General features: G+C 45.8%; 1 protein-coding gene across 1 annotated transcript in view; it reads left to right on the top strand.

The window, feature by feature from the left end:
• The window catches only part of SPG11 (SPG11 vesicle trafficking associated, spatacsin), a 31,514-nt gene that overhangs the window by 2,140 nt on the left and 5,116 nt on the right, over positions 1–24,258 (top strand). Inside the window, exons 2-34 of the mRNA XM_029958763.1 lie at positions 748–932; positions 1,696–1,923; positions 2,858–3,056; positions 3,624–3,761; positions 4,461–4,924; positions 5,152–5,297; positions 5,777–5,897; positions 5,995–6,150; positions 6,593–6,771; positions 6,911–7,087; positions 7,515–7,586; positions 8,006–8,133; positions 8,768–8,946; positions 9,675–9,882; positions 10,380–10,583; positions 11,271–11,377; positions 12,163–12,308; positions 12,640–12,801; positions 13,166–13,232; positions 13,674–13,839; positions 14,603–14,808; positions 15,380–15,488; positions 15,780–15,939; positions 17,051–17,281; positions 17,484–17,684; positions 17,981–18,088; positions 19,136–19,298; positions 19,419–19,633; positions 20,061–20,802; positions 21,504–21,646; positions 22,643–22,841; positions 23,336–23,473; positions 24,095–24,254. Coding sequence (XP_029814623.1) covers positions 748–932; positions 1,696–1,923; positions 2,858–3,056; positions 3,624–3,761; positions 4,461–4,924; positions 5,152–5,297; positions 5,777–5,897; positions 5,995–6,150; positions 6,593–6,771; positions 6,911–7,087; positions 7,515–7,586; positions 8,006–8,133; positions 8,768–8,946; positions 9,675–9,882; positions 10,380–10,583; positions 11,271–11,377; positions 12,163–12,308; positions 12,640–12,801; positions 13,166–13,232; positions 13,674–13,839; positions 14,603–14,808; positions 15,380–15,488; positions 15,780–15,939; positions 17,051–17,281; positions 17,484–17,684; positions 17,981–18,088; positions 19,136–19,298; positions 19,419–19,633; positions 20,061–20,802; positions 21,504–21,646; positions 22,643–22,841; positions 23,336–23,473; positions 24,095–24,254 — 6,207 coding nt within the window. The remainder of the gene's footprint in view (positions 1–747; positions 933–1,695; positions 1,924–2,857; positions 3,057–3,623; positions 3,762–4,460; positions 4,925–5,151; positions 5,298–5,776; positions 5,898–5,994; positions 6,151–6,592; positions 6,772–6,910; positions 7,088–7,514; positions 7,587–8,005; positions 8,134–8,767; positions 8,947–9,674; positions 9,883–10,379; positions 10,584–11,270; positions 11,378–12,162; positions 12,309–12,639; positions 12,802–13,165; positions 13,233–13,673; positions 13,840–14,602; positions 14,809–15,379; positions 15,489–15,779; positions 15,940–17,050; positions 17,282–17,483; positions 17,685–17,980; positions 18,089–19,135; positions 19,299–19,418; positions 19,634–20,060; positions 20,803–21,503; positions 21,647–22,642; positions 22,842–23,335; positions 23,474–24,094; positions 24,255–24,258) is intronic.

Genomic DNA, 24,258 nt, shown 5'->3' with positions numbered 1-24,258 from the left:
GGGACAGGCTCCGTAACGCTCCGGTGCTGCAGAGGACGTTGTTTTACATCTCCTGACTTGTGTAGCTGTGGGAGAGTTCACTACGGGTGATCAAAAAGCCAAAGCAAACGAAAAGGGAGTTTGTCTGTCGGGTCGTCTCTTCGGGCCCCGCAGTGCCCTGACCTGCAGTCCTGCCCCCGTGGGTGACAGTCACTCACATGGTGTTTGTGACCTCTTTATTGGCTTTTAGTGCTGAGTCAAAACCGCAGTCACGTTTGAGTTCTGAACATCTGCAGTGTTGAGCAACACCAGCACTGTTCGGAGCTCCAGAGTCACGGGATGGTTTGGGTTGGGAGGGACCTTAAAGCCCATCCAGTGGCACCCCTACCACGGGCAGGGACACCTTCCATTGTCCCAGGCTGCTCCGAGCCCGTCCAGCCTGGCTTGGAGCATTCCAGGGTGGGAATGTTTCAGTGCCGTTGCAGGGCTCTGCTCTGTGCTTGCTCTGCACTCCCTGAGCTGGTTCCTCTGTGCCTCCTCCCACTCACCCAGGGCAGGTCTGAGGCGCACCGGGGGAGTTTCTCAGCCCGAGCAGCAGGACAGATCCGGGGTTGTGGTGTTGGCAGGGACAGGGGGACAGCAGCAGAGTCTTTATCTGAAGGTTAAGTGGTGCTGCCCTTCATCAGTGCGCAGCCAGAACCGTCAGTGTGGGAAATGTGGGAAGGGAATAAATAAAGCCAATAACCCTCCTGGATGTTGTATCTCCAGCTTCGTGTGGGAGAACGCAGAAGATGATGGTTTGCAAGAAAACAAGTCAAAACTCCTGGCTCTTGGACAAAGTCATGGACTGTTTGTCTATGAACTCTCTGTAGAAGATGGAAAGTCCAGCCTAACCTCCCTGCACAGTTGTGAGGAAGAGACACTTAAAAAGCTCCTTGAAGTTAAAAGCATTAGTGAGTAAATTCCAGTGTGTTCCATGTGTGAAATTGTTGCTGGTCTGGTTCTGTGCTGGGACAAATGCAGGCAGTGGGATTGAGCACTAGGGAAGTGTCAGGTTCTTCCACTCTAATTTAGAGTGATCAGCAGGATTAATGGACTGGAAAATTAAAAGGGACATTTCTATGTTCAGAGGTGACATTGGTAGAGGGAATTAAACTGTTGTAGGGTCATGAGTTTGGGTGATATGAAATTAAAAATAAATTTTAATAAAGCATGTTCAAGCAACCCTGCCCTCTCAAATTTCCCTTTTAATATTGGAACTGATGGTAAGAAAACAGAGACAGGACTCCTCACTAACCCAGCAGAGAATGATTAAGTGTTTAACCTTATGTATTATGATTAGCAAACATAGTGTACAGTTACACTTTGCAGGACCTTTGGTGTTTTACATGTTCTTAAACAGTCTACCTTCCTAAAATATTTTTATTTCCAAAGTTTGTAGCTTTTATTTTCAGTGCTGACTGAAATATTATTTTGGGATGATTTTTTGTGTTCTTCACAGTATTGTCCACTTAAAAAACCACAAAAAAAGTTTTAGGAAACTGTTCTAAAATCAGTGACATAGAGAGTGAGATTTAAAACAAACCCCCCTCCCCAAAACCATTTTTTTTAAGATGGTAGCAGAGAGAATGAATTTGAGCTGTCATTTTCTTGGGGTTCCTTTGCAAATCCAAATTCCCAGCTGTCTGTGATCCTAAAACATGTTTAAATTTACAGGTCTACCTTCAGTTTTCTCTGTGAAGATTCTGTCTTTCGGAAACAACAAGTGCAAACTTCTGCTCAACCAGTTCATCCTTGTGCATCTGACCTTTCCTGGGGAAGACTCACCCTCAGAGACCTGTGACTGCTTCACCTTGGATTTGCCTCCAGAGGTTTTGGGGAGAATAACAGATTCCTGCTTCTGCAGAGGGATCCTGTTCCTGTTGGATAGTGCTGGCTGGATTTGTATCCTTTGCAGGAGAGAGGAGCTCTCAGGGGAAATGATCGGGAAGAACAAAGTTGTTTTTCTTTTCTGGCAGGGTTGAGCAGAAAGTTCTTTAAAGACATTTAAGTATCTGTTTTGAAGATGCCTCCAAAAAGGGTTATGTAGCAAAATCTTGGTTATTGTAGTGAAAATGCCATAGTTGTGTATCAAATGTTTCTCAGCACAGCCCTGGAAATCTGTTTCCCACTGGATTAATGTTTTCCAGTGGTTCTGCTCTGTGGGTCTGTGTATAATGCACTGACATCTACTGCCAGCTAGTTCCTTGAGTAAAGTTAGAAACTCCAGAGACACACAGGGAGTCACAGCTGGGGAGCCAGATGTGTGTGTTGTGCTGGGCAGGGGCTCAGACCTGGCTGTTCCACGAGCTTCCAATTCCCCTGTGCTTGGCCATTGCCTCTGACACCTGTAACAGTGCAGGGAGCTCAGGGTACCTTTGCCTGGCCATTTTACCCCTGTAGCAGTGCAGGGAGCTCAGGGTACCTTTGCCTGGCCATTTTACCCCTGTAGCAGTGCAGGGAGCTCAGGGTACCTTTGCCTGGCCATTTTACCCCTGTAGCAGTGCAGGGAGCTCAGGGTACCTTTGCCTGGCCATTTTACCCCTGTAGCAGTGCAGGGAGCTCAGGGTACCTTTTCCTCCCCACAGAATGCCAGGACAGGTCACTCCAAGGATCACTTGACTCCTTTGAGGTGGCACAAGTGGCATGTTTGTGCAGCACAATCCTCTGCTGATCCCAGCTGAGCTTGGAATGCTCTTGGAAAACAAACACTCCTCATGTTCTGTGGGGCAGAGCTTGGCCTGGACCACAAGTTACCCAAAATTCACCATCTGCCCCTTCTGAGTTACTCCTTTGTTGGAGCTGTGAGGCCTGGGGTTTTCCTTGACGCTGTCTAAAGACATATTTGACTCTTTTGATGGTGCCAGCCTAGGCAGGATCAGTGTAGCCCTGTGCCAGGGAGAGGGGCAGGCTGGGGGCAGGAGCCCAGCCCTGCCATCCCCACTCAGTGCCCTGAGGGTGTCCCAGGATCTCAGCATGGCTGTGGTGCTCAGTGCTGCCCACTGTGCCCTCTCCGTGGAGCTCAACAGCTACTTCAGGTATGGTGGGTTCCTGAAGGGTTTGGGTTCAGCTGACCTTAGGTGCCTGGCCTTGGTCCTGCAATGGTTGAGGTGCTGTCACCTTTTTATTTTGAGTTCTGGCCCTGTGGTAGAGCAGAAATTTCCCATTTATTTAAACATTGTCCTTTATTATTCATTCCAATTTGCACTCTGTCACTTTAACCAAAGAAAATTTATCTATTAACATCTATTTGTTTTATCTATTAAGTATGTTAACAAATAGAAAACCTTTGTATTGGACTCTCTGTTTTTCCTAGGAAGATTAGGATAGGTGCTCTCAGTGCCAAGGGTGGGTGGCAGCACCTTTTAGAGATGCTGTGAGGTCTGGGATTATTAAACTCCTGATACACCTGTGCTGATTTGGCTTGGTAAATTAGAGCCAGGTTGTAGCTGAGAGGAAGGAGTACCAGGGTTTGATGGCTTACCTGGGCACCTCCCTGGGAGTGCTGCTGACCTGAGAAGCTGCTTTGCTAAGGGTTCCTGGAGGGGTTAAACAGCAAAAAAATCTCAAGAGGGAGGTGAAAATTAATATTTATTTCTTTACAGGCAGTTCCCTGAGCATTTGCTCTGTAAGAGAGATCCTGAAAGTCTTTGCATGGAGCCTCCTGAAGGAGTGGATGAGGATGACCTTGCCAGTTCTGAGCACAGCATGGAGCTCCTGCCCTCACCCTTCCGCACAGACAGGTACTGAGGGAAAACCCTGCCTGGGACAGGCTGGGCTTTGCTTCCTTTACATCAGTCATAATAAATCCTGGGGGTTTTTTCAGTTGTAATTGGGATAAGTAAAATCAGCTCATTCTGCTCTAAATATTTTGAATTGAGGATGATGTTTGCAAATGGGCTGAGAGAACTTTACATGTGTCATTAAACAGCTACCAAACAGTAATTGCTGATAAGGGGTTACCTTTCATTTAAACACTACAGACAGATTTTTTGTATCTCAAGGACTTTACATCTCCTTGCTTGTTTAGCACAAATGAGTGTATGTGGCCTTCAAAATACTCTGTGTTCATGTAAAACATTTTAACTGGTTGTGAACCTTAGGGGTATTAATACTGAAAAAACATGTTAATTATAACTTGATGTAAGTGTAATAAAATACTCAAGTCCAGAATTAATTTGGTTCTAAATTTTTTTAAGTGAGGGGGCGTTTTCTGTGAGGAAAAGAAAATTTTCTACAAAAAAGGGTAAACATGAATGTTGTCATCTAATGCAGCTGGGATCACTCAGCTTGGCTGCAGAGAGCATTTAAATAGAAACAAACAGGCCATGTTAAGGTTAAAAGGTGCTAGAGTGATTTTCTAAGCTTAAAATGCATTTTATTTAACTGAGGAAACTTTATCTGCGTTGTTCTTGGAGTAATACCTGGTCTCTTCTCCCCAGGTCCTGGAAGGCACACTTGTCCTCACTGTGGGACAGAGTAAGAAGAAGAAGACCAGGTTCTCCAGATCTGGGGAATGACTTGAATTTACCTTGGTATCAGTTTTTTGCCCATCTTGAAGATCACGATCCTGACATTTATGAGGATCCAGAGAAGATGGTGGCCTTTGTTCCACGGGCTGTTACATGGGCAGCTTCCAGAGCCCTCCAGAGCCACGGCACAGACCTCAGGGCTGCAGGACAGCAGTGGACACAGATCCCTGGGCCAGCACCACAAGAAGTGGTGAAACTGGAGTGTAAACTGGTCACTGGAGCTACAGCTGTGTTTGTGGTGGTGACAAAGGACATGGGGTTGTCTCTTGCTCTCTGGGATTTTGAGTCCCAAGGCGTGACGTGTTCCCACTTCGGCACAAACAGTGTTTACGTGGAGTGCAGTGCAGAGGTGCCACTGTGCCTGCTGCTCACAGGTGAGGGGTCGTGGATTCGTGGATTGTTCTCAGACAGCTTTTGGAGGGGGTTCTGGTGGTGTTCTTTCCTTTCTGCCTGGCTGCTGTTGGTTCATGGCTCTTGCATTGCTCGGGTCAAAGCCAGACGGAGCCGCTGCAGCTTTGTGTCATCCTTTGGGAAGAGAGGCAGTGGATGGAAATGCTTTAATAATTAACATCTTTAATTATGGTTTAATTCTTTTCTTTAGAGCGTGGTCTGTCCTTAGTTCTGTTTGGTGTGACCCAAGAGGAGTTTTTGAACAGGCTGATGATGTTTGGCAGTGCTGGAGTCGTGGATTCCGTTTGTCACCTCAATGGATGGGAGCGATGTTCCATTCCCATCCATGCCCTGGAGGTAAGGAAAGCTGCTTCATGCCTTACAAATAACAGAAGTACTTCTTTCAAGTAATGAACACAGCTTATGCAATGCTAGTGGTGGTTTTAGACACAATTAAAAGTACTCTTTAAACCTGGGGCAAAAAGAAGTGGTTTAGTTATTAAATAAACAATAAAGCCCCAAGTAGGGCAGGTTAGTAACTCAAAAGTAGAAATACACAATGAAGTGAATGCCCATTAATAAAATAAACCAGAATTTTAAAGTAAGCAGTGCTCAAAAATCCCTCTTGATTGGACCCTAAAGCATTTTTGACAATTTGCATTTCTGCAGCAGCTTTTGACCTCTTGCAAAATGTCAAATATTAAAAGAAGTCTTTGGAACTAGGTTTTGGGTTTGCTGTACCATTCTTATAAAGCCAGAGGAGAACCAGCAGTAAGTATACAACATGTGTAGAATTTAGAATCCATCCATGATTGTTCTTCTGCGTGTTTGTCTAGGCAGGTTTGGAAAATCGCCAGCTGGACACAGTGGACTTATTTTTAAAAAGCAAAGAAAGTGTTTTCAGTCTCTCTGGGCCTGGGCAGTGCAGTGATGGTGCATCCCAGACCTATCTGAGAAGTAAGTCAGTCCCTGCAGCTGCACAGAGGTTTCAGCTGAACTGCCTTTCTCTCTGGCACAGTTGCAGGTGTTTTATCTTTGTCTGTCACCATTGCAGATTTGGAAGAGCTCAGGCCAGCTTTAAACTTGCTTTGCTCAGCAATCCAAGAGAATGATATGGAGCCTCACAGCAAACACTTCTCTGAGCAGCTCCTGAACCTCACCCTGACTTTCCTTACCAGGCAACTGGAAGAAATCTTTGTGCACACAGAGGGTAAGGTTACTCCTTTTGAGTCATATCTAGCAATGTGTTATTGTTTAGTGAAGTGGGAACAGCAACTTTTTTTAATTAAAAGTTTGCATTGGCCCAGAATTTACACAAGGAAATGCCAGAGATGAGTGAATGAAAGATTTTCATCCCTGCATTTTAAATGGGACTTACCTGAATAATAATTGCTTGGATTAATAAAAAATTTCAGTTATTATTTACTGGTCCCTGAGGGTTAAAACACCTCAGTGAGGGCAGGGAGCACTGTTGGGGCTGTGACTGTGTCCTGACAGGTTGCAGAGAGTGCTGGGCACTGGCAGTACCTGTGCAGGTGAGAGAGCTGGTGAAGTTTCTGTTGATCAATCAGGAGAACATTCAGCATTTCCAAACACCAAAAATCCTGCCTTGTCCCTTCCTGTTTAACTGATGTCTTGGATGCTCTTGGCAGAACCCGATGAGTTCCTGCAGAAGGCTGCAGATATTCTAACTGATTACATTATTCAGCTGAGGAAATTCCTGAGGAGATATCCTCGCCCACAAATCAATCCAGTGCACACAGGAGGTAATCTGGATGAAGACCTGCCTGAGATAGAAGAAAGCCATGTGTGGGAAAAACTGACACCAGAGGTAAAAATGAGTCATCCAGTTTTTACTGTTCTTATTAAGTGTATCTGAGATCACTGATGTGGAAATGTCCTAAAATATTGGAGAAAAGATCAGCAACAGTGATGATAGATGAGTTTGTTCCTTTGCTTCTCTGCTTTAGGAAGTCATTGCTGAGGCCATCTTAAGCAACAAAATGCCAGAGGCCCAGATCTTCTTCCGAATGCATCAACATCCTGCTGAGAACCTGCAGGAATTTCTTCAGGCAGGTTTGAATCTGGTCTATGACCGTCTGCTGAAGGACAACACCAGAGAGGCCTCAGAGCTGCTCAGAAACATGGTGAGAGGTGTTCTCTGGTTCTTCACACTTTGTGGCTGATGAAGTCAATGAATGCTGGGAGTGTGGGGAGCTCAGGGGTCCTGTGGATGTGATTCCACCAGATTCAGGTATTGCAGTGAAAATTAACTTGTTTGAAAGAGCTGCTTTGAGCAGTGGTGCCCTCAGAAGGCTGAGGGAGCCTGTTTATGGGGGGTGATATCATGATCCAAGTGTGGAGGTGGTTCTGGCAGGTGAGGTGTTAAAGGGCACAGGGTTTGTACCCAGACATGCTGGAGACATCAGGCACATCCCTGGGTTACTGTGACACCTTTAGGAGCTGAAGGGAACATCACAAGCTTGCTTTGGAAGGGAAGCAAGTGCATTTATTCCATCCCTCTGCAGCTGCATTTTACAGTTTGCATGCAATGGGTGTCTCCTTTCCTGCCAGGGCTTCGATGTGAAGCAGGAATTGCACAAGATCTGTTTCTACACAGAGGACAAACATGTCAGAGATCTGCTGGTAAGTGCAACAAAGGCTCTTCTTGTCCAGCTCTCGGGTCTGAACCTTGTGTGTGTTTGTGCTGAGGGAAACCAGGGTACTGGGCTCACTTTCAGAACAGACAGGCAGGTTTTGTCCCTGCATCCTGGCAGTGCAGTTACTGAGACATGCCAGTGCTATGCCCATGTTCCTTTATATTTGTAGCTCAAGTAAAAATCGGTTAAAATGTCATTTCCTTGTTGTGGCTGTGCTCTAGTTCTCGTGTCCTTGCACACAGAATGTGTGCAAGTCCTCTTGTCCTTTAAGTGTGTTGCCCTCTGCTTCCAGCATTTTTTCCTGCAGTTGGTAACTGTTTGCACTTGCAGGGTCATTTACAACTTGAATATATTAAAAGTAGATCAAAATGACAATTGGAGGTAATACTTTAATTTGAATTAAAGGTGAAAGTTTTACGGGAAGAAAATTATTTTTCTGAAAAAGAGAAGAAAATGATAGACTTTGTGCATCAGGTTGAAAGCTTTTACTCGGAATCCTTCCAGGAAAATAAAGAGATTCAGTCTCTTGCCAGGTAACGTGGGTTAACAGTTTTAATTATTAATTAATAATGTTAATAGGATTTAAAATGTGCTGGCCTCTACATTCCGTGTGATTTACTGCACTAACAAATACAGTCTCAATGCCATTAATTTCACACTGGTCTTTGTGTGCAGAAATCAGGGTCAGTGGGGGGACGAAGTAATTTCCTCATTAACATAACAGTTGCTGTCATGTTCTCTCCAGACCAAGTCATGGCTTAGTCTTGTTGGGGTAACAGAGCCCTTCTGCTCATGTCATCACCATAAATGAAATAGTTTTAATAGCAAGTGATATTATTAGAGTTATTAATCAAACGTTCAGATGGAATGCTGATTTTGATATGTACCCATAATAGAGCAAGCTAAACTAACCTAGAAAAGCCATTTACAGTTAAATAATTGTAAAAATGTTGCAATACTTACCATTTGCTATGTCAGTTTTGGGAAAATGAGGTAATTCTTTGGTTCTCAAACCTTTAGTTCAAGTCAGTCCCTCTGGCACTTCCAGAGCTCTTCAAAATGGAGTGGCAAAACTCGTTGACCTTTTCATCACCTTCTGTTTGTTAGATTGGTGACTGCTTATTAAAAGAGCAATAAAGAACACCCCAATTCCATCCTCCCTTGCAGGTTCAGTGACTGGAGGAAGGACCAGGACCTCTGCAGACACACAGCAGTGCTGGACTCGGTGCTGGGCTGGGACAGACACAGGGCCCCCAGCAGGAGACTCCAGGTCATGTTGGACTGGGCTCAGTGGTGGGATGAGCCCATGCAGGAAATGATTCTTCTCCCCAGGAAACCATGCCAAGGCAAGTGTTCTGGGAATGAGGACTTCAACTGGGAACTAGAAAGCTGTCTTTGACATGGTACACTGCAGTGGTGTAGGACTGGCACTGCTGGAACCAGAGTGGGAGGTGCCACAGTGGGGCACCTTTTAGCAGTGAAATGGGTAACAGTGGGTTTTTATCCTGCTGCATCCTGGCTCTGTGTTTTTCCTGCAGAGAAAAGTTTGGAACTAGCTGAAAGGGACTTGCCTAAGGCATGACCACTTGTAAGTGGGTCCTGCTCTGCCAGGTTCTCCCAAGCTCATTGCACTGTGGTGTTACTTCCAGCTTTGCCAACATAAGGCTCTGACGAGCTGTAACAATATCCTTCATCTCAGCATCCTATTTGCAACTGTTCATTAAAAATCAGTGCATGGAGGGACAGGACACAGGGAATGGCTTCCCACTGCCAGAGGGCAGGGTTAGGTGGGGTACTGGTAAGAAATCCTTCCCTGTGAGGGTGGGGAGCTCCTGGCACAGGTTACCCAGGGAAGCTGTGGCTGCCTCATCCCTGGAAGTGTCCAAGGCCAGGCTGGACGGGGCTTGGAGCAACCTGGGCTAGTGGAAGGTGTCCCTGCCCATGGGACTAGATGAGCTTTAAGATCCCTTCCAGCCCAAACCATTCCATGATTCCGTAGGTAAAGGAATATCAGTATTTCCCTCAGCAGTGTTTGTTTGTGCTGATTTCATCTGTTTGCCTTTTTGAAACACAGAGCTCAAGACATGCAGTCCTGAGGTTCTTTGGATGCACTTGACAGCCCAGCACGATTGGCTGAGTGTTTGTTCCTGGATTGAGGAGTCAGAGCCCGGCCAGGCTCCGTGTGGAGCAGCTGCCTGGCCCCCTCTGACTGCAGACATGGTTGACCAGAACACTCTGTGCAGCAGCTACATGAGACATGAGATCCTCAACAAACTGGCCAGGTATGTGCCCTTGGTGCTCTGCACTAACTCTCTATCCTGTATGAATAATCAGGATAATCAGATGGCTAGAGAAGGTAATAAAATCTTTGATACATATTCATTTCTATATTGTATTTAGAGCTCTTTTTGGAAACAGCATAAATCCATTAAGATTTAATTTTAGTCTTGCACTTTCAGTTAACTGAAAACGGGAGAACTCTTCCCTCAGCCCTTGGATCTTTCCCAGTAATTATGTTCCTGATGCCCACTGCAATGCAAGTGGGAATTCTGAGCACACAGGATTTCCCTCCTCACACCTTGTTGTCTGCAGTGACCTGCAGTAACCACAGTGTTGTTTGAGCACCATCAGACATATTTTGGCACATTGTGTTTTCCTTAACAGTGAGTTAATCTCTGAGAAGGAAAGGTCTGCTTTAATTTTGAGCTGAAAACACCCTTCAGAACGTGTTGAGAAGCAAACTGTCTGATCAGTCTGTGCTTTCTCTGCTTTCTGACAGAAATGGAATTTTTGTCCGTTCTGAGCTGGAGGATTTTGAGCTCCTGCTCCAAAGACTGTCCTGCCTTGGGGGAGTCCTGCAAAATCCTCACCCTGTCCCAGAATACAGCTCTGCTAGTGGCTTGGACTTCCATGCTCAGTTTGTCCTCCACTGCTTACAGCACAATTTGCAGTACCTGTTATACACCTACCTGGACTATTACAGGTAAGAATGCTTTCCACCCCTCAAATCCCATGTGGGTTTAAAGAATGAAACACAATTTTAACAGTTGTTGGTAAGAGTTTTCCTCAACCCTTCCTGTCTGTTGACAAGGACCTCCTGGATCACAGCAGTGTCACTTAGCAAAATCTGTGGGGCAGTGTGGGAGGTTTTAAACTGTATTTTGAAGTTTTATTCAGGTTGTCTTAATATTAATTTGTGTGTCAATCATCAAAGGAAACAATTACAGTTGTAATTAGTATAATGCTATGAGCAATACAATGTAAAATGAGCCAAGACAACTTGCTCTTCATAAACTCAGAATTTAGAGAATTCAGAAACTGTCACTTGAACACAAGTGTGAGTTCATTCTTGATACATTCACAGATTGCTGGTTTCCATCTAAATTAGCATAAATTGGAATTTGAAGGAGGAAGCAATGTTAGGCATTGGAATTGTGTGAATACTTTGGAATTAATGCATACTTTGCAATTAAAATTTCTGTAACTCCAGTCTAACACTGGAATTATCAAGAAGGTAAAAGTGGACCAGAAAAAAGCCAACAAGTCATTTTTTGTTACCTGTCTAATCAATTTTAGTTTGCATAACTCCCAGTCTTTAGTGCCGTGTTACACTGGGGCAGAGGGTGGTTACAAATACTGTGTTTTCACTGTGCTGTTCATTTATTTCCAGCTTAACCCCTTCAAACTGCCCTATTTTGGATAACAAGGAGCTGCACGAAGCACATCCCTGGTTTGAGTTCCTGGTGCAGTGCCGAGGGGTTGCCAGTAATCCCCGAGGTAGGAATCTCCCTCCAGAGGGGGCTCCTGGTTCTGTTCCAGCTGAGGGCTGGGCACAGCTGGATTAAATCCTCTGCTCTGCTGAAAACCTTCTGTTGACCTTGGCAAATCACTTCCGTGTTCATCACTTCCCCATCTCTAAAGTTTGGGTTATAATTCCTCCTGAAACTGTGCGGGATTTGATTTTCCTCCTGAAACTGTGCAGAAGGATTTGGAGGCTGTAGATATGTGAGCATTATTTTGTGTGTGATCATCATTACCCCCAATTTTATTATGTTCCCAACAGGTTGATCAGAAGGAGGATTCATAAGAAAATGCACATCTCACTAAAATGAAACCTTTCTCTAGTCCTTGGATTAAATCTCTGCTTTTTCTTGTTAGTCATTGCAAATCAGTAGAATTTGTGCCCTTAACTCATTGCACATTTTAAACTTTTCATCTTTTGCGGAGTCACAGATTAACAAAAGATAGAAATAAGCCCAAGTGAAGCTTTTTTCAGAAAGTGTGATCAGTGTAGGATAAAGAATTGAACCAACTCAGTGTTTAACTGTGGGGCTCAATCCCAGTCAATCCGTGTAGGCAAAACTGTGGTTTGAAACTGGGGGAAACTTGGTAAAATTCAGATCAGCCTGTCTGTATTTGTAAGTAAATTGTTAAAAATCAGTATTAACAACAAAAGGTAGAAAATTCAGGATTTTTTGTAATTGGAGAACAGTTGTAATGTGTGATTAATGATTTAATATTGGCTTTGCTTGAAACTAAATCTCACTTTTTTTCCTGTTAAGATCCAAGGATGATTTTCCAGGCGAGTCTGGCAAATGCTCAGATCCTGATTCCCAGCAACCAGGCCAGTGTGAGCAGCATCCTGCTGGAGGGCAGGACCCTGCTGGCCCTGGCCACCACCATGTACTGCCCTGGGGGCATTGACCAGGTACTGGGGGGGCACCACATCCCTCAGCAGCTCCTCTGCAACAGGAGTTCTGCTTTTAATAGAAAAATGCTCAGTGAGCCACGTGTTGGAACAGAATTTACTGACACAGAGGGTGTTTTGATACACAGCACAGTTGCCTGAAACATCAGGTGCTGTTGCAGATGTGTCTGATACAACTTAAAAGCATTTTACAGGAAAAAAAATTATACTTCTCTGTTGTCACTGCATGTGAAATTCCCCTGAGGGAGTTTGGCACATTCAAAAATTGTTCTGTTATTATCTTAGTGCAGTTTCTTCTTAATTAATTAACTTTTGCTTCCTTGCAATATAGGTTCTTCAGAATGAAGATACAGAAAAACCCCTAAAGAAAGTTGATCCACAGCTCTTAAAAATGGCCTTGACCCCTTACCCCAAACTCAAGGCTGCTCTCTTTCCCTCCTGTACTGCTCATGGAATTTTGCCACCTGACATCTCTCTCTACCACCTTCTTCAGGTACCAAAGTGCTTTTTGGCAGGAGAAAAGTAAAGAGAAGCTTGTTTCAGCTAAAGCCTGGAGGGTGGGGGCCATGTTTCCTTGGAATCCTTAGTTTGGAGCTTAAGTTTATGGCTTCATTCTGAACAGTGTAATTTTAAAGTGGTGTGTAAACGCTGTGAGTCTGCAGTGTTTAACTCGAGCAGCCCTGGAACGTCAGGGAGGGATATTCTTGCAGTGTTCAGTGAGAAAGTTGTTTAATATTGCAGAAATGAAAATATTTAAATTTTAAAATGTTTTCAACAGTGTAAGAGAAATAGAACTGAGAGTTAAAGGATGGGAAATTCTTAAGCTGCCTCAATGTATTTTGTTTTTAATTTTTCAGTCGTTAGTTCCCTTTGATCCCTCGAAATTATTTGGCTGGCAGTCAACAAACACTCTTGCTGCATCAGGTATGCTCCTTGTCAAGGTTTAAATGCTTTCCTGGCCTAGAAAAAAATACCTTCCAGTGGAATGATTTGGCTGGTAAAGTGACTCAAAAGGCCATTTCTTTCACCAAAAAAATAGTGTCATTTACTAGATTTGTGTTTTAAACTGAAATCCCAGATAAGTTACCTTTTTACATTAAGATCTTCACAGGCAGATTTTTTTCTATATATAAGATAGAAAAGCAATGTCTCCTTTTAAAAGCAAGCTGAGGGTGTCAGAAGGGATCCAGAGTTCTGATTTTTCCACTGAGAGGTGGAATTTCAGTGGGATTTGGATATCCGAGGTCTGAACTGGGAGCAGAGGAAAGGGATTTGATTGTCATGTCATGTCTTGTAGCTAAAAGCCATTTTTGGTGTTTAATTCAACTGTTAGTCAGCTCATACTGCTGGTGCTGCTCTCCCCAGATGCCCCCAGCGAGCTGCCCCACTTCTCTGCCCCCGCGCTGGTGCGCAGGCACGCCGTGCTGGAGAGCCTGCACTTCCTCTGGTACCTGCACCACGGGCGGCCCTCCTTCGCCTTCGGGACGTTCCTGCTGCAGCAGCTGGTGAGGAGCAAAGCCCCCAAACAGCTGTAAGTCTCCTCCAGCCTGACAGAGAGTTCTTTAGAACTTAAAGTCAAGAACGCGGGGGAACGTTAATCCTCCCCGGCAGCAAACGAGTGGCGAGCAGTGAAATTTTGGGTGTCCTGGAGTCTGTTCAGCCCAGCACTGAGTAGGGTAGAAATATCACCTGGGTGGAGGTGAACTTTGTTCTGAATTACCTAAATAAAATCTGCACAAGGAAAGCAAGGAATGGGAAATGTTCCACTTTTATCAAGCACGGGTGGGCTCTTCTTTTAGGAACCTGAGCCCCTGGACCACTTTGTAGGGAAAAGATGCCCCTTTTCTTTGGCATTTCCAAAGGGTGACACTTCTTTAGTTAAATTAATAAGGCAAAAATGTACTGGAGGTTGATGGGATTAAATTTTCTGGCTGAAGCTTCAAAATCAGGTGTTCAAAAGGACACAGTCAGATTACACATCTTCCATGTATTAAATTTACTATTAAGTAAATTCAAAATTGGTTAGGAGTTACATCAGAACAAATCACTTTTTCTGGAAAGTCTGGTTGGTGTGTTAGTCACTGTTTGTTCCTCTTCATCATTTCTGACCAGATGAGTTTCTCTTTTGTTAGGCTTTGTTGACATACCTACATTTCTTATAAATATGAAATTTTTGCTTTGTAATTACCTTTCACATAAACTTTGTAGATGCTGGTTTGCTTGGGGAATGTTCCTGTTGGAAATTGGTTCCAAACCAATGTACAAAACAATGCTTTGTGTTCCTTTTGTCCCAGGATCCAGCAGGCAGGGAAGGAGGCCCATGTTTTAGCCCTGTCCTCCTTTGGAGCCCCTGCAGTAGGAGCAGCCTGTGTGTGTTTCCTGGAACTGCTGGGCCTCGACAGCCTCAAGCTCAGGGTGGACCTTAAAGTTGCAAACATGATTTTCAGCTACAGAACTAGAAATGAGGAATCTCATCACAGTCAGATCAGAGACTCTTTGGGTAAGGGTGTCTTTTGTCTGGTTTGAAATAGAGTGCTGTGGGTTTTTTGGGAAGAGCAGCAGAGAGGGATGGGAAGATGGTGACTGATAGCTCAGGAATGCAGGAAAAGCATCTAAGGATTTTGTTCTTCTTTTATTCCTGTTTTTTACTAATTTTGAAGGTGCATTTTGAACCTGTCATGTCAAGGCAGGAAGACTTATATAACATATAATAAATCATGGATTCAGAAGTGCATTAGGATATAATAGACAGTGCCACAGCTGCCTAAGGATCTGTAATGTTTAGGGAGGTTCAGCCTAATGTTGTAATAATATAATAGAGAGTTAAACAAAGTCTGTTACCAAATCTCTTTTCTCTTTCATGTTTGAAAACTGTATTACAGCAGTGAAATTGGGTGTTCAAAGCTGTAGGGAAATTTAATTTATCCTGGGGATAATTTTAGTTGAATTCCTCACTCCAGGTCCACAGGTGTCGTTGTTCCAACTAGGAAGTCACTGGTGCTTTTGAAAATACTGCCCTTACTCAGATCCCAAATAGCATCTCAGCAGTAGTAATATGTTCTTTTAAACAGTTGAAAAGTTAACAAAATTGGCTGATGGTGAAAAAGCAGCAGCAGCAGCAGTTCTTCCCTCCTTGGAAGAAGCCTTCTGGGATGCAGTTGAGCAGCAGGGAATAAAGAGGTGAGAACAGTGTGATTTAGAGGGTTGTGCTGGGTGAGCACTGAATTTTGCCATTTGATAATATTAAAGACACAAGACAGGGCAGTGTCCCTGCCTGGGTGGGTGGGAATGTCCCCAGGGTGCAGTGTGGAAGCTCCACAGGGGAGTGTGACCCAGTCTGTAGGGAAATCCCTGGGAGTGCTGGTGCTGCCCTTTGCAGGCAGTGGGTCTCACACAGGGTCAGTTTGTACAGGAACACCTGGGATAAATACTCCAGTTTATTACAGCTGAAGCTCTCTGAATTCCATGCAGGACATGCAGTGACTCCAGGAGGCAGTGGGCCCTGGTGATGCAGTTCTGCAAACTGCACAGCCTGGGGCTGAGCCCGTCCTACCTGCGGGAGTGCGCGCGGGCCAGCGACTGGCTGCAGTTCCTGCTGCTGAGCCACCTGCACGGCCACCAGCCTGGGCAGGTGAGCTGGGCCCAGGGCAGGTCACACAGCTCCTGCACGGGAGAGCAGCAGTGTGGAGGCACACTCAGCAGCTGCAGGGATTTAGCTCTTGGATGTCAATCCCCCTGGCTGTGACAGCCCTTCCCCTGCAGCCACACTGCCCAGCTTGGCTGCTCTTCTCTCCTCTTGGTGTGTGAAAAGCTGGCACAAGGAAAGGGAGTTTGCTGCAGAGGGAACTGCCTGTCCAGCAGATCCAATAAAATGGGTCTGAGAGCATGGAAGTGAACTATGAAAGGAAAAAAATTAGAAAAAGCCCCCTTGTTGGAAAAATCATTTGTGATTGTATTAATCAACTTGGAGACAATTTTCAAAGAGGAGTTATTTGAGTGTCTCTTTGACATGAATTGGACGTTTGTCAAGAAGGGATTTAATTTTCATTTTTAATTTAGTTAGAATTATTACATGCTCATACTGATTGTAAATTTAATTTAAAATCATTTAGTTAGTGCTTTGTTTTTATTGGAGAATTGTGAGATGTTCAGTGGAAGCTTTAATAAAGCCACTCGTCTTTCCTTTCAAAACTCAAATTGATTTTTGTGTTAAGATACTTAAACTTTTGCAAATCCAAATCTTCCATTTTCGGTGTTGAACATGATTTAAAAATTTAATGAAATGTTAACAATACATAAAAGCAGTTTGGGAAATGTGCAGAAGCTAACTGTAAAATTCCAGGTAAGATGATACTTAGGAGGTCTGGGGTTTTAACTTGGATCTCTTTGTTGTTGTCTGGAAAAGAAAAATAGATAATCATGCAAAAGCACCTCACTAGAGGCTTTTCATGCTCTGTTGTGGGCAGTACAAGAGACATGGCAGAACTGAGAGTCTCTAGGAGGCATTTTAGTTTCACAGAACAGGATGGACTTCAATATTTTATTAGAATCATTCACAGCTACAGAACCCTTTTTTCTCTCTATGTCTCTGAAATTGTTCTAAAAAGCTGAATTTGTAGAATGTTTTAAAAAGCTGGATTTGAAGAATGTTTTGTTTGTCTTTGTGTATTTAATGCTTCAGTCTTCCTTCCCCCCCCTCTGTGGATCTCACTGCAGAGGTGGGTTTGGTTGTGTTTTCCCAGGTCATTTCCATCCTTCAGGATTTCCCTCCCCCTTTACAAGATCACCTGGCCCTGGCCCTGGGGAAGTTCCTGTGTCCTGAGGGCAGAGCTGTGGCCCAGGGCAGAGCTGCAGAGAGTCTGTTCCAGGTGCTGCTGCAGTGCCAGGGGAGCCCCAGCCCCTGGCAGCACCTCCTGGCTGCAGGGCTGAGGGCACAGGCCCCTGTGCTCAGTGTGCTGGCTGCCTGTGTCCCTGTGAGTACCCATGGAGTCACTGTCCTGCAGAAATGAGCAGTGAGAACTGGGGGCTGGGCACAGTTCTGGGCAGTGGTAGACGTGCAGTTGCATTAAAAGCTGCTTTTTTCTGGTTTTGTAGTGACTGTGAATAGTATGACACGTTTCACCAAGTGATTTCTAATGAGGTGATGTATAAACCCACCACTTTTGGCATTCCCAGGATGCAGACATCATTCCCTGCCTCTGTGTTTGGATCATCACCTCTGTGGATGTTGCCACCAGAGCTGAGGCAACAAAGCACATCCAGAGCTCAGCAGAAAACCACCAGTGGGACCTGCAGGACCTCTCAGTTATCTGGAAAGTCTTCTTAAGGAAGCAGAAAAGTAAAACACTTCTAAATGGCTTCCAGCTGTTTTTGAAGGTGAGGGAGTGTGTTTCTGGGGGTGTATTTGGGTGTTTCTCAAACCATCTGGGGGAGGAGGTGGCCTGTAAATCCCCCTCTGGGATAACCTGGGTTATCCACTGGAATCCCAGTCAGGGAAGAAAATCTTGGAATGGAAATTCTTCCAAGTACCACAGATTTGCAGATCATATATCAATTTTGCCTGCAATTTTAATACATTAGAGCTTTACTATTTTGGTACTAAGGAAGACAAATTCTACATTTATTGAGGTTACTTTTGGAAAATAATTATAACCTGGTTTTGTGTCTTAAAGGATTCCCCTTTACTGCACATCCTGGAGATGTATGAGCTGTGTATGAACTGGAAAAAGTACAATGAAGCTAAAACCAAACTGGACAAGTTTCAGGAAAGTCTCTCAAAGGTAAGGAAATTAATTTTCTCTGAATGTCACTGCCTGGGTCTGCCTTTATTGGAAGTGAGGGGCATCCAGTGTCACATGTGAGAGTAGTGGAAAGGGGTGTGCATGGAGTGATTGGAAAGCAGCAGGTTTCAGCACATTATTTTCATTGCTGACAGTTGAAAAAATGTTTTTGACAAAACTCACAATTCATTTTCCTGAATGATTTTGATTTAAATTGCTGTGGGCAGAGTGAAATACAATGTCACCCTCCTGGTGTGAGCAGTTCACTGCTCGAGGGTTGGCACTGACTACTGCTGGTAAATTGAATTACTTGTAGTGAGTAAGGAATAATTCAAATAATTGAATTATTTGTGGGATATTCTCTATTCTCTGTTGACCAGGGCAAGTCAATACTGAACTGATAAACCAGTGACTTACAGGGAATATCTCTTGAAAGGTTCAGACAAGTCTGTGGTGTTGCTGCAGTTCTGGTATTGGAAGGTGACTCAGGGATCTGAATTTCACACTTGACCAAACCCTGGTGGAGCAGTTGGTTTAGGAGGACCAGAGGTTTCACCCCCTGTTCCTTGTCTGTCACAGACAGATGTTTTCACAAATCAGTTTTTCCCTTTCCTGCACAATTTTCTAGTTTCTTGAATATGTTGGTGACAAACACTCCATGTAATTTGTGGTTTTCCCTCCTGGAATTCAGGCCCAGGCCAGCTCTGAGCTCTGACCCTAACCCTTTCCCTTCGTAAGCAGATGTCTGTAAAGGATCCAGCAGTGATAGGGATTATTTACCCAGCAATTTATTTAATCTGTCCATTTCTGATCCTTCTTTTCTCTGTTCCTTGAGCATCAGGAGTCCCTGGTGGTCACCCTGCTGTAAAAGTCACTATTTTCAGCTCAAACATACATCAGTAATGGATCAGTGCTCCCTTGGGAATGGCAGGTCATTGTTCCCTAAGGAGGCAGATCTGTACACCTTCCATTCCCAGTGCCATTCCCACCAAAATGCAGAATATATTTGTAATAAACCCCAGCACTTAAAAATCTTTACCTGCACAGCTCAAAACAGAAGAAGAACCAGCAGCCCCCCAGTTCCCTGTGCCATGGCTGGAGTCACAGGCACTGTTCCTTCTGGAGCTGATGATGCAGCAGTGCAGGACGGACTATGAGCTGGGAAAGCTCTTGCAGCTCTTTGCTGCAGCAGAAAATCTCCTCCTGGATGGTAAATACATGTTCCCCTGTGAATCCTTTGCCCTGTGGCAGGGCTGGACACTGAGGGCAGCAGCAGAGTTCCCTCAGGTTTGAAACCAGCTGCCTTTTGTTGTTTGTCCTCTCAAACCAGGCCCTTACGTGAAGAAACTGTGTGCCCTCAGTGAGAGCCTGAAGGATTCCTCCATATCCATGAACCGCTCCATCCTGAGGAACTGCAGCCTGGAGACATTCCAGAGGGAGTGCAGGGCCATCCTGGAGCAGCTGCAGGAGAAGGGGATGTTCTGCCTGGCCCGGGAGGTCGCGGCGCTGGCCGAGCTGCCGGTGGACAGCGTGGTCACACAGGAGGTACAGTGCAGTCCAGTGGTGATGGGCACCTTCATCCTCCTGGGGCTACCAGGGGCAAGGATGCAACCTCTCATCCCTCCTGAAACACAGACACTCCTTTAAATCACTTTTTATTTTAAGTGCAAGAGCACAAAACTTGTTGGCTGTAAGTGCTGGGCTGCAAAGGGCAGTACAGCTGTCCTTCCTCTTCACCATTATTTACTTGCTGTGCAATCAGTGTTATTTTTGGGAGAAAAATAGATGGATTTGCCCATCCCTGCCCATGACAGAGGGTGGAATGAGATGATATTTAAGTTCCCTTCCACCTCAAACCGTTCTGGAATTCTGTGACTTGTTGCATATTGAGACACTTGCCCAAATTCTGTGTTTCAATGTGAGTTTTCTTCCTTGGAAACAGGATTGTTTAAAACCTCTGTGAATTTTATAGGTTCTGAGAGATCTGCATCGTTTAAGAGAGGTTGGACAGTGGCATCAAACCCAGACCAGAGCTGAGTTCTGGAAGAAGTGCAACGACACCTTCCTGAAACATTCCATCTCCAGCCAAGCCGCAGCCAGTTTTTTCCTCGATCAGGCAAACTCGTTGTTGGAATCCTCAGGGGAGGAGGGGGTAACCAGCATTATGGAGAGACACCTGCTGCTCACCCTGGCTGGCCACTGGTTGGCCAAGGATGCCTCGGTGTCCCTGCAGCAGCTGGAAGAAGTGGAGAAGCAGATGTGGATCTGTCGGATCGCACGGGAAATGTCCCAGCCCGAGGGCTCGGAGCAGTCCCCGTGTCCCTCCCCTGCCGTGGCCAGCAGGGACCTGTCCTTTGACAGCCTGGCCAGGGAGTTCTCCTTCTCCAGGCTGCCCGCTCTGAACTCTTCCCAGTCCCTGGAGCTGGGGGCAGTGGCTCTGGAGCCCCGGCAGGCCCCGGCTGGCGCGGAGGAGGCGGCGCTGTGGGGGCTGGTGGGGGCCCTGCTGGACGAGGGCAGCGTGCACGAGGCCAGCAGGGTCTGCAGGTACTTCCAGTGCTGCCACAGGGACCTGGCCCTGGTGCTGCACTGCAGGGCCCTGGCCTCGGGGCAGGCTGGGCTGGACGAGCTGCACCCCGACATTCAGGCTCTGCTGGCGGAGCACGGACACAGCCCGAGCGCGGCCCAGGCACCCCGGGAGGGCAGAGCCCCAGGCAGTGAGTACCTCCTTCCCTCAGCCCTGCACTGCTCATCCCCTGCTGACCTGCCACTGGCTTCTTCCTCCCTCGTACACTGCTCATTTCCCCCAGATTTCTGCAGGAAATAGGTGTTTGTGACAGTGGTTTCTCTTCTTGGCTGGTAAATCCTCTCGTGGAAGGAATTTGAAGCCTTGCAGTGCTCATTGCCTCTGTGTGCTTCAGGCAGGGTGTTTCTGTGTGCAGCTTCCATGGTCCCTGAACCTTTCATTTCAGTTCCCAGTAATGGTAAAGCAGCACTGAAACTTCATCTCTGTTCCTGCTTTTGGAATACGCATCTAGGAGATATTTCTTTTTCTGGAGCTGAAAACAGGGATATTCTTCAAGTAATAGATTTCTCTGACTTCTTTGTGCATTATAAAGGGTTTAGTATTTATTAATAGCAAGGCTAAGGCTGAGAGTGTTTATCTATAAAGTTCTCTGCATGTTTATGAAGCCTGAGTGAGAAACTGTCAGCTGGAACTAACACTGACATGTGCAAAGGTGAATAGACATGGAGTCAGTGAATCCTAAGCCATCAGAAAGTCTGCTGAACCCTTATATAATCTTATGCCTAGGAATTTTATATCTGAGATATTAATGTGCATATTTTGGCTTATTTCTCTTCTGTCATATTGTTTGTACCCTAAAACCTTATGGTGTCTTTTTATTTTTGTTTCCAGCCTCCAGCTTAGAAGACTGGACACACCTGGAGGCTGCCTGTCCAGCAGATGAGGTGGTGGCCAGTCTGAAGGCTCTCACAGAGGAGTGTGTGCACGGCAGGAACTACTGCAGGCAGGTCCTGTGCCTGTACGAGCTCTCCAAGGTACCACCCTGGGCACACAGGCTGTGTGTGTCTGCCTGGGCTGCAGCTCTGGGCTGGGGGGGTAAAGGGGGTGAAGGAAGCTCAGAAACTGCAGAGGGTGAAGTTACTGAGCCTTTGTGTGGAAAAAGGCTGATGCTCCCTGGGCACGAGGGGCTGAAAGGGGCTCTGGTCCCAGCTCCCCAGGCCCTGCCCTGACCCCACTGAGCCCCAGTTCAGCCTGGGGCTCTCTGCTGTGCCCTTTTGATGACCTTCCCAGCACATGCTGCTGCCCCAACACTTTGCCTCAGGCCCTTGCTGGGAACTGTCCCCCTGAATCCCTCAGACTGGAGCACACAGGGCAGCAGCTCCCTTGGGGTTCAGCACAGAGTGCAGTGCAGGGGCAGCCTTTCCCCAGGGCCTGCAGTGGCTCAGCAGTCCCACGTGCTCTGACCAGGCAGGGAAAATATTGGCATCATCCTTGTCACAGAGGTTCTTAGATTTTCCTACAGAATTTTTGAATATTCAGAGTGAGCGCTTCAGGTTTGAGCTGCTAAGAAGAATTAGTCATGTGGCTGCCTTGTTCCCTGTTATCCCATCCATATCCTTCTGGCCTGTACCTGGATATCCACACTTTTGAATTAAGGGTCAATCAACATGTTTCTGAGATACATTTTTTGATTAATTTGGTGAAGCTATGATGTTACAGCAGAGCCTCACCCAGAGCCTCACCCACTGCCCTTCCAAATGTGAAATCTAGTTTCTCTCTTTCACTGGGAGTTTGTGGTGTGTAGAGGAGAGGAAAAGGAGACTCATAAGTAGAACACAATTCCTTGTTTGGGAGGAAATATTGTTAAGGTGTTAAGGTTTATATTTGGTTCAAGAAATCCCCTCTGTCCCTGGCGACAGCTCGGGGAGTGCGGGACTGCAAATCCTGCCTGGAGAAGGTGGTCAGGACGATGTCCTGCAGGTCAGGGGTGTTCTGGGCTGGCATTTGCTGAGTGCCCGTGTGTCTCGCAGGATCTGAGCTGCTCCTTCAGCGAGATGGCGGCGCAGGCCCCCGAGCAGGTGCTGCGGGCCGTCCTGGCGGGGCGCGGGCCGGAGCGGGGCCGCAGGGCACAGGCCTTCATCGCCTGCCAGGGGCTGCAGCCCGGGGCTGTGGCACAGCTGCTGGCAGAGCAGATCACCCAGGAGCTGCTGGCACCCGCGGAGGGCAAAGGTGGGAATGGCCTCGGCCTCGGGTTGTAGGGGGTTTGTCTCTGAGTGTGGTGTTTGTGTGTGAAAAACAGCCCTTGCTCTCGAGATACCAGAGTGCTAATTACAGTCAGTTTGGGCAGCCCCTGGGGAAGGTTTTATACAAATGTTAATTTATTGTTGTTTTGTGTACACTGTGGTGTTGCAGTAGTTAAGGTTTTATTTTTCGTGAACGTGAATTTAATATTTTTTAAAAAAAGGCCAGAGGGGTTTTACCTTTCTTTTCTTTTACCTGGTGAAATGAGAAATACAGCAGTGTGGTTGTTCAGTAGGATTTCATTCAGTTGAACTGGCAAAGAAATAACATCAAAAGTGTCTTTAGGATTGTAGTCCCAAGTCTTCAGTCAGCCTGGATGGAGTCAGATTGGTTTGTTTGGGATTTTTTTGTTAATAATAAAAAACAAGAATTGTTCTATCCTGAACAGTCAACAGCAGTGACATGATTCTCTCTGGCCACAGGACAGAAGCAGGTTCTGAACCCTGCAGTGGAGAACCAGGCATTCCTGGAGCTTGCCAAGCTGTGCCAGGATCACACCTTGGTTGGCATGAAGTTACTGGATAAAATTGCCTCTGTCCCACGTGGGGAGCTGTCATGCAGTGAGTAAATGGCAAATCATACTTGGTGTAACCAGGGTGGCATTGTGTGCTTTAAAATCACAGTACAAAGAGGAGAAACAATGCTGAGGGAGATCTTCATCACTCATCTCAAATCTGATATTAAATGTAATTTGATATTAAAGTAATCGAGGTGAGTATGTGCAGAGTAGATCAGTGTGTCATTTAAGTGTCACATCACATTAAGTGACCTGAAATTTTGAAGGAGGATGTTGTGACTTTCTTCATATTAATCAGAGTTAGAAATGGAATGGTTTTTCAAACCCAGATGCAAAACTTGTGGCCTTCCTTTTCCCAGTGCAGAGCTGGCAGGTGGTGGGGTGCTGGTGTATTTATCTGCTAGTCAGCTTTTGGTGGAGGAGCTTGGAAGTTTTGTGTGTGTGAAATAAAATAATGTTTCAGAAAATGATCCAAAACCCCCAGACTTTCCCCCAGACTGAATGAACACTCTTAGGGAAACTGTTACTCCTTAGGATTGCACAGGGGAAGCATCATAGCTCAACGTTCTCCTGCAGTTCTGCTGTTTGTCCCTGGAGAGGTTGTGCATCCTCTGCAGGGATGGCATCACTTCTGGAGAGTCACCTGAGTTCTTTTGTTCTTCAGTTACAGAATTGCTGATCCTGGCCCACAAATGCTTCAGTCTGACTTGTCACATGGAAGGGATCACCCGAGTCCTGCAGGCAGCACGGCTCCTCACCGACCAGCACCTGGCTCCTAAGGAGGAGTATGGACTGGTGGTACGTGTCTGGGGGGCTCAGTGCCTGTCC

This window comes from Manacus vitellinus, unplaced genomic scaffold (assembly GCF_001715985.3).
Source record: "Manacus vitellinus isolate BGI_N305 unplaced genomic scaffold, ASM171598v3 scaffold_16_pilon, whole genome shotgun sequence".
Classification (NCBI taxonomy): Eukaryota; Metazoa; Chordata; class Aves; order Passeriformes; family Pipridae; genus Manacus; species Manacus vitellinus.
The sequence above is the reverse complement of the archived record's forward strand: the minus strand, read 5'-3'. Positions and strand labels throughout refer to the sequence as shown.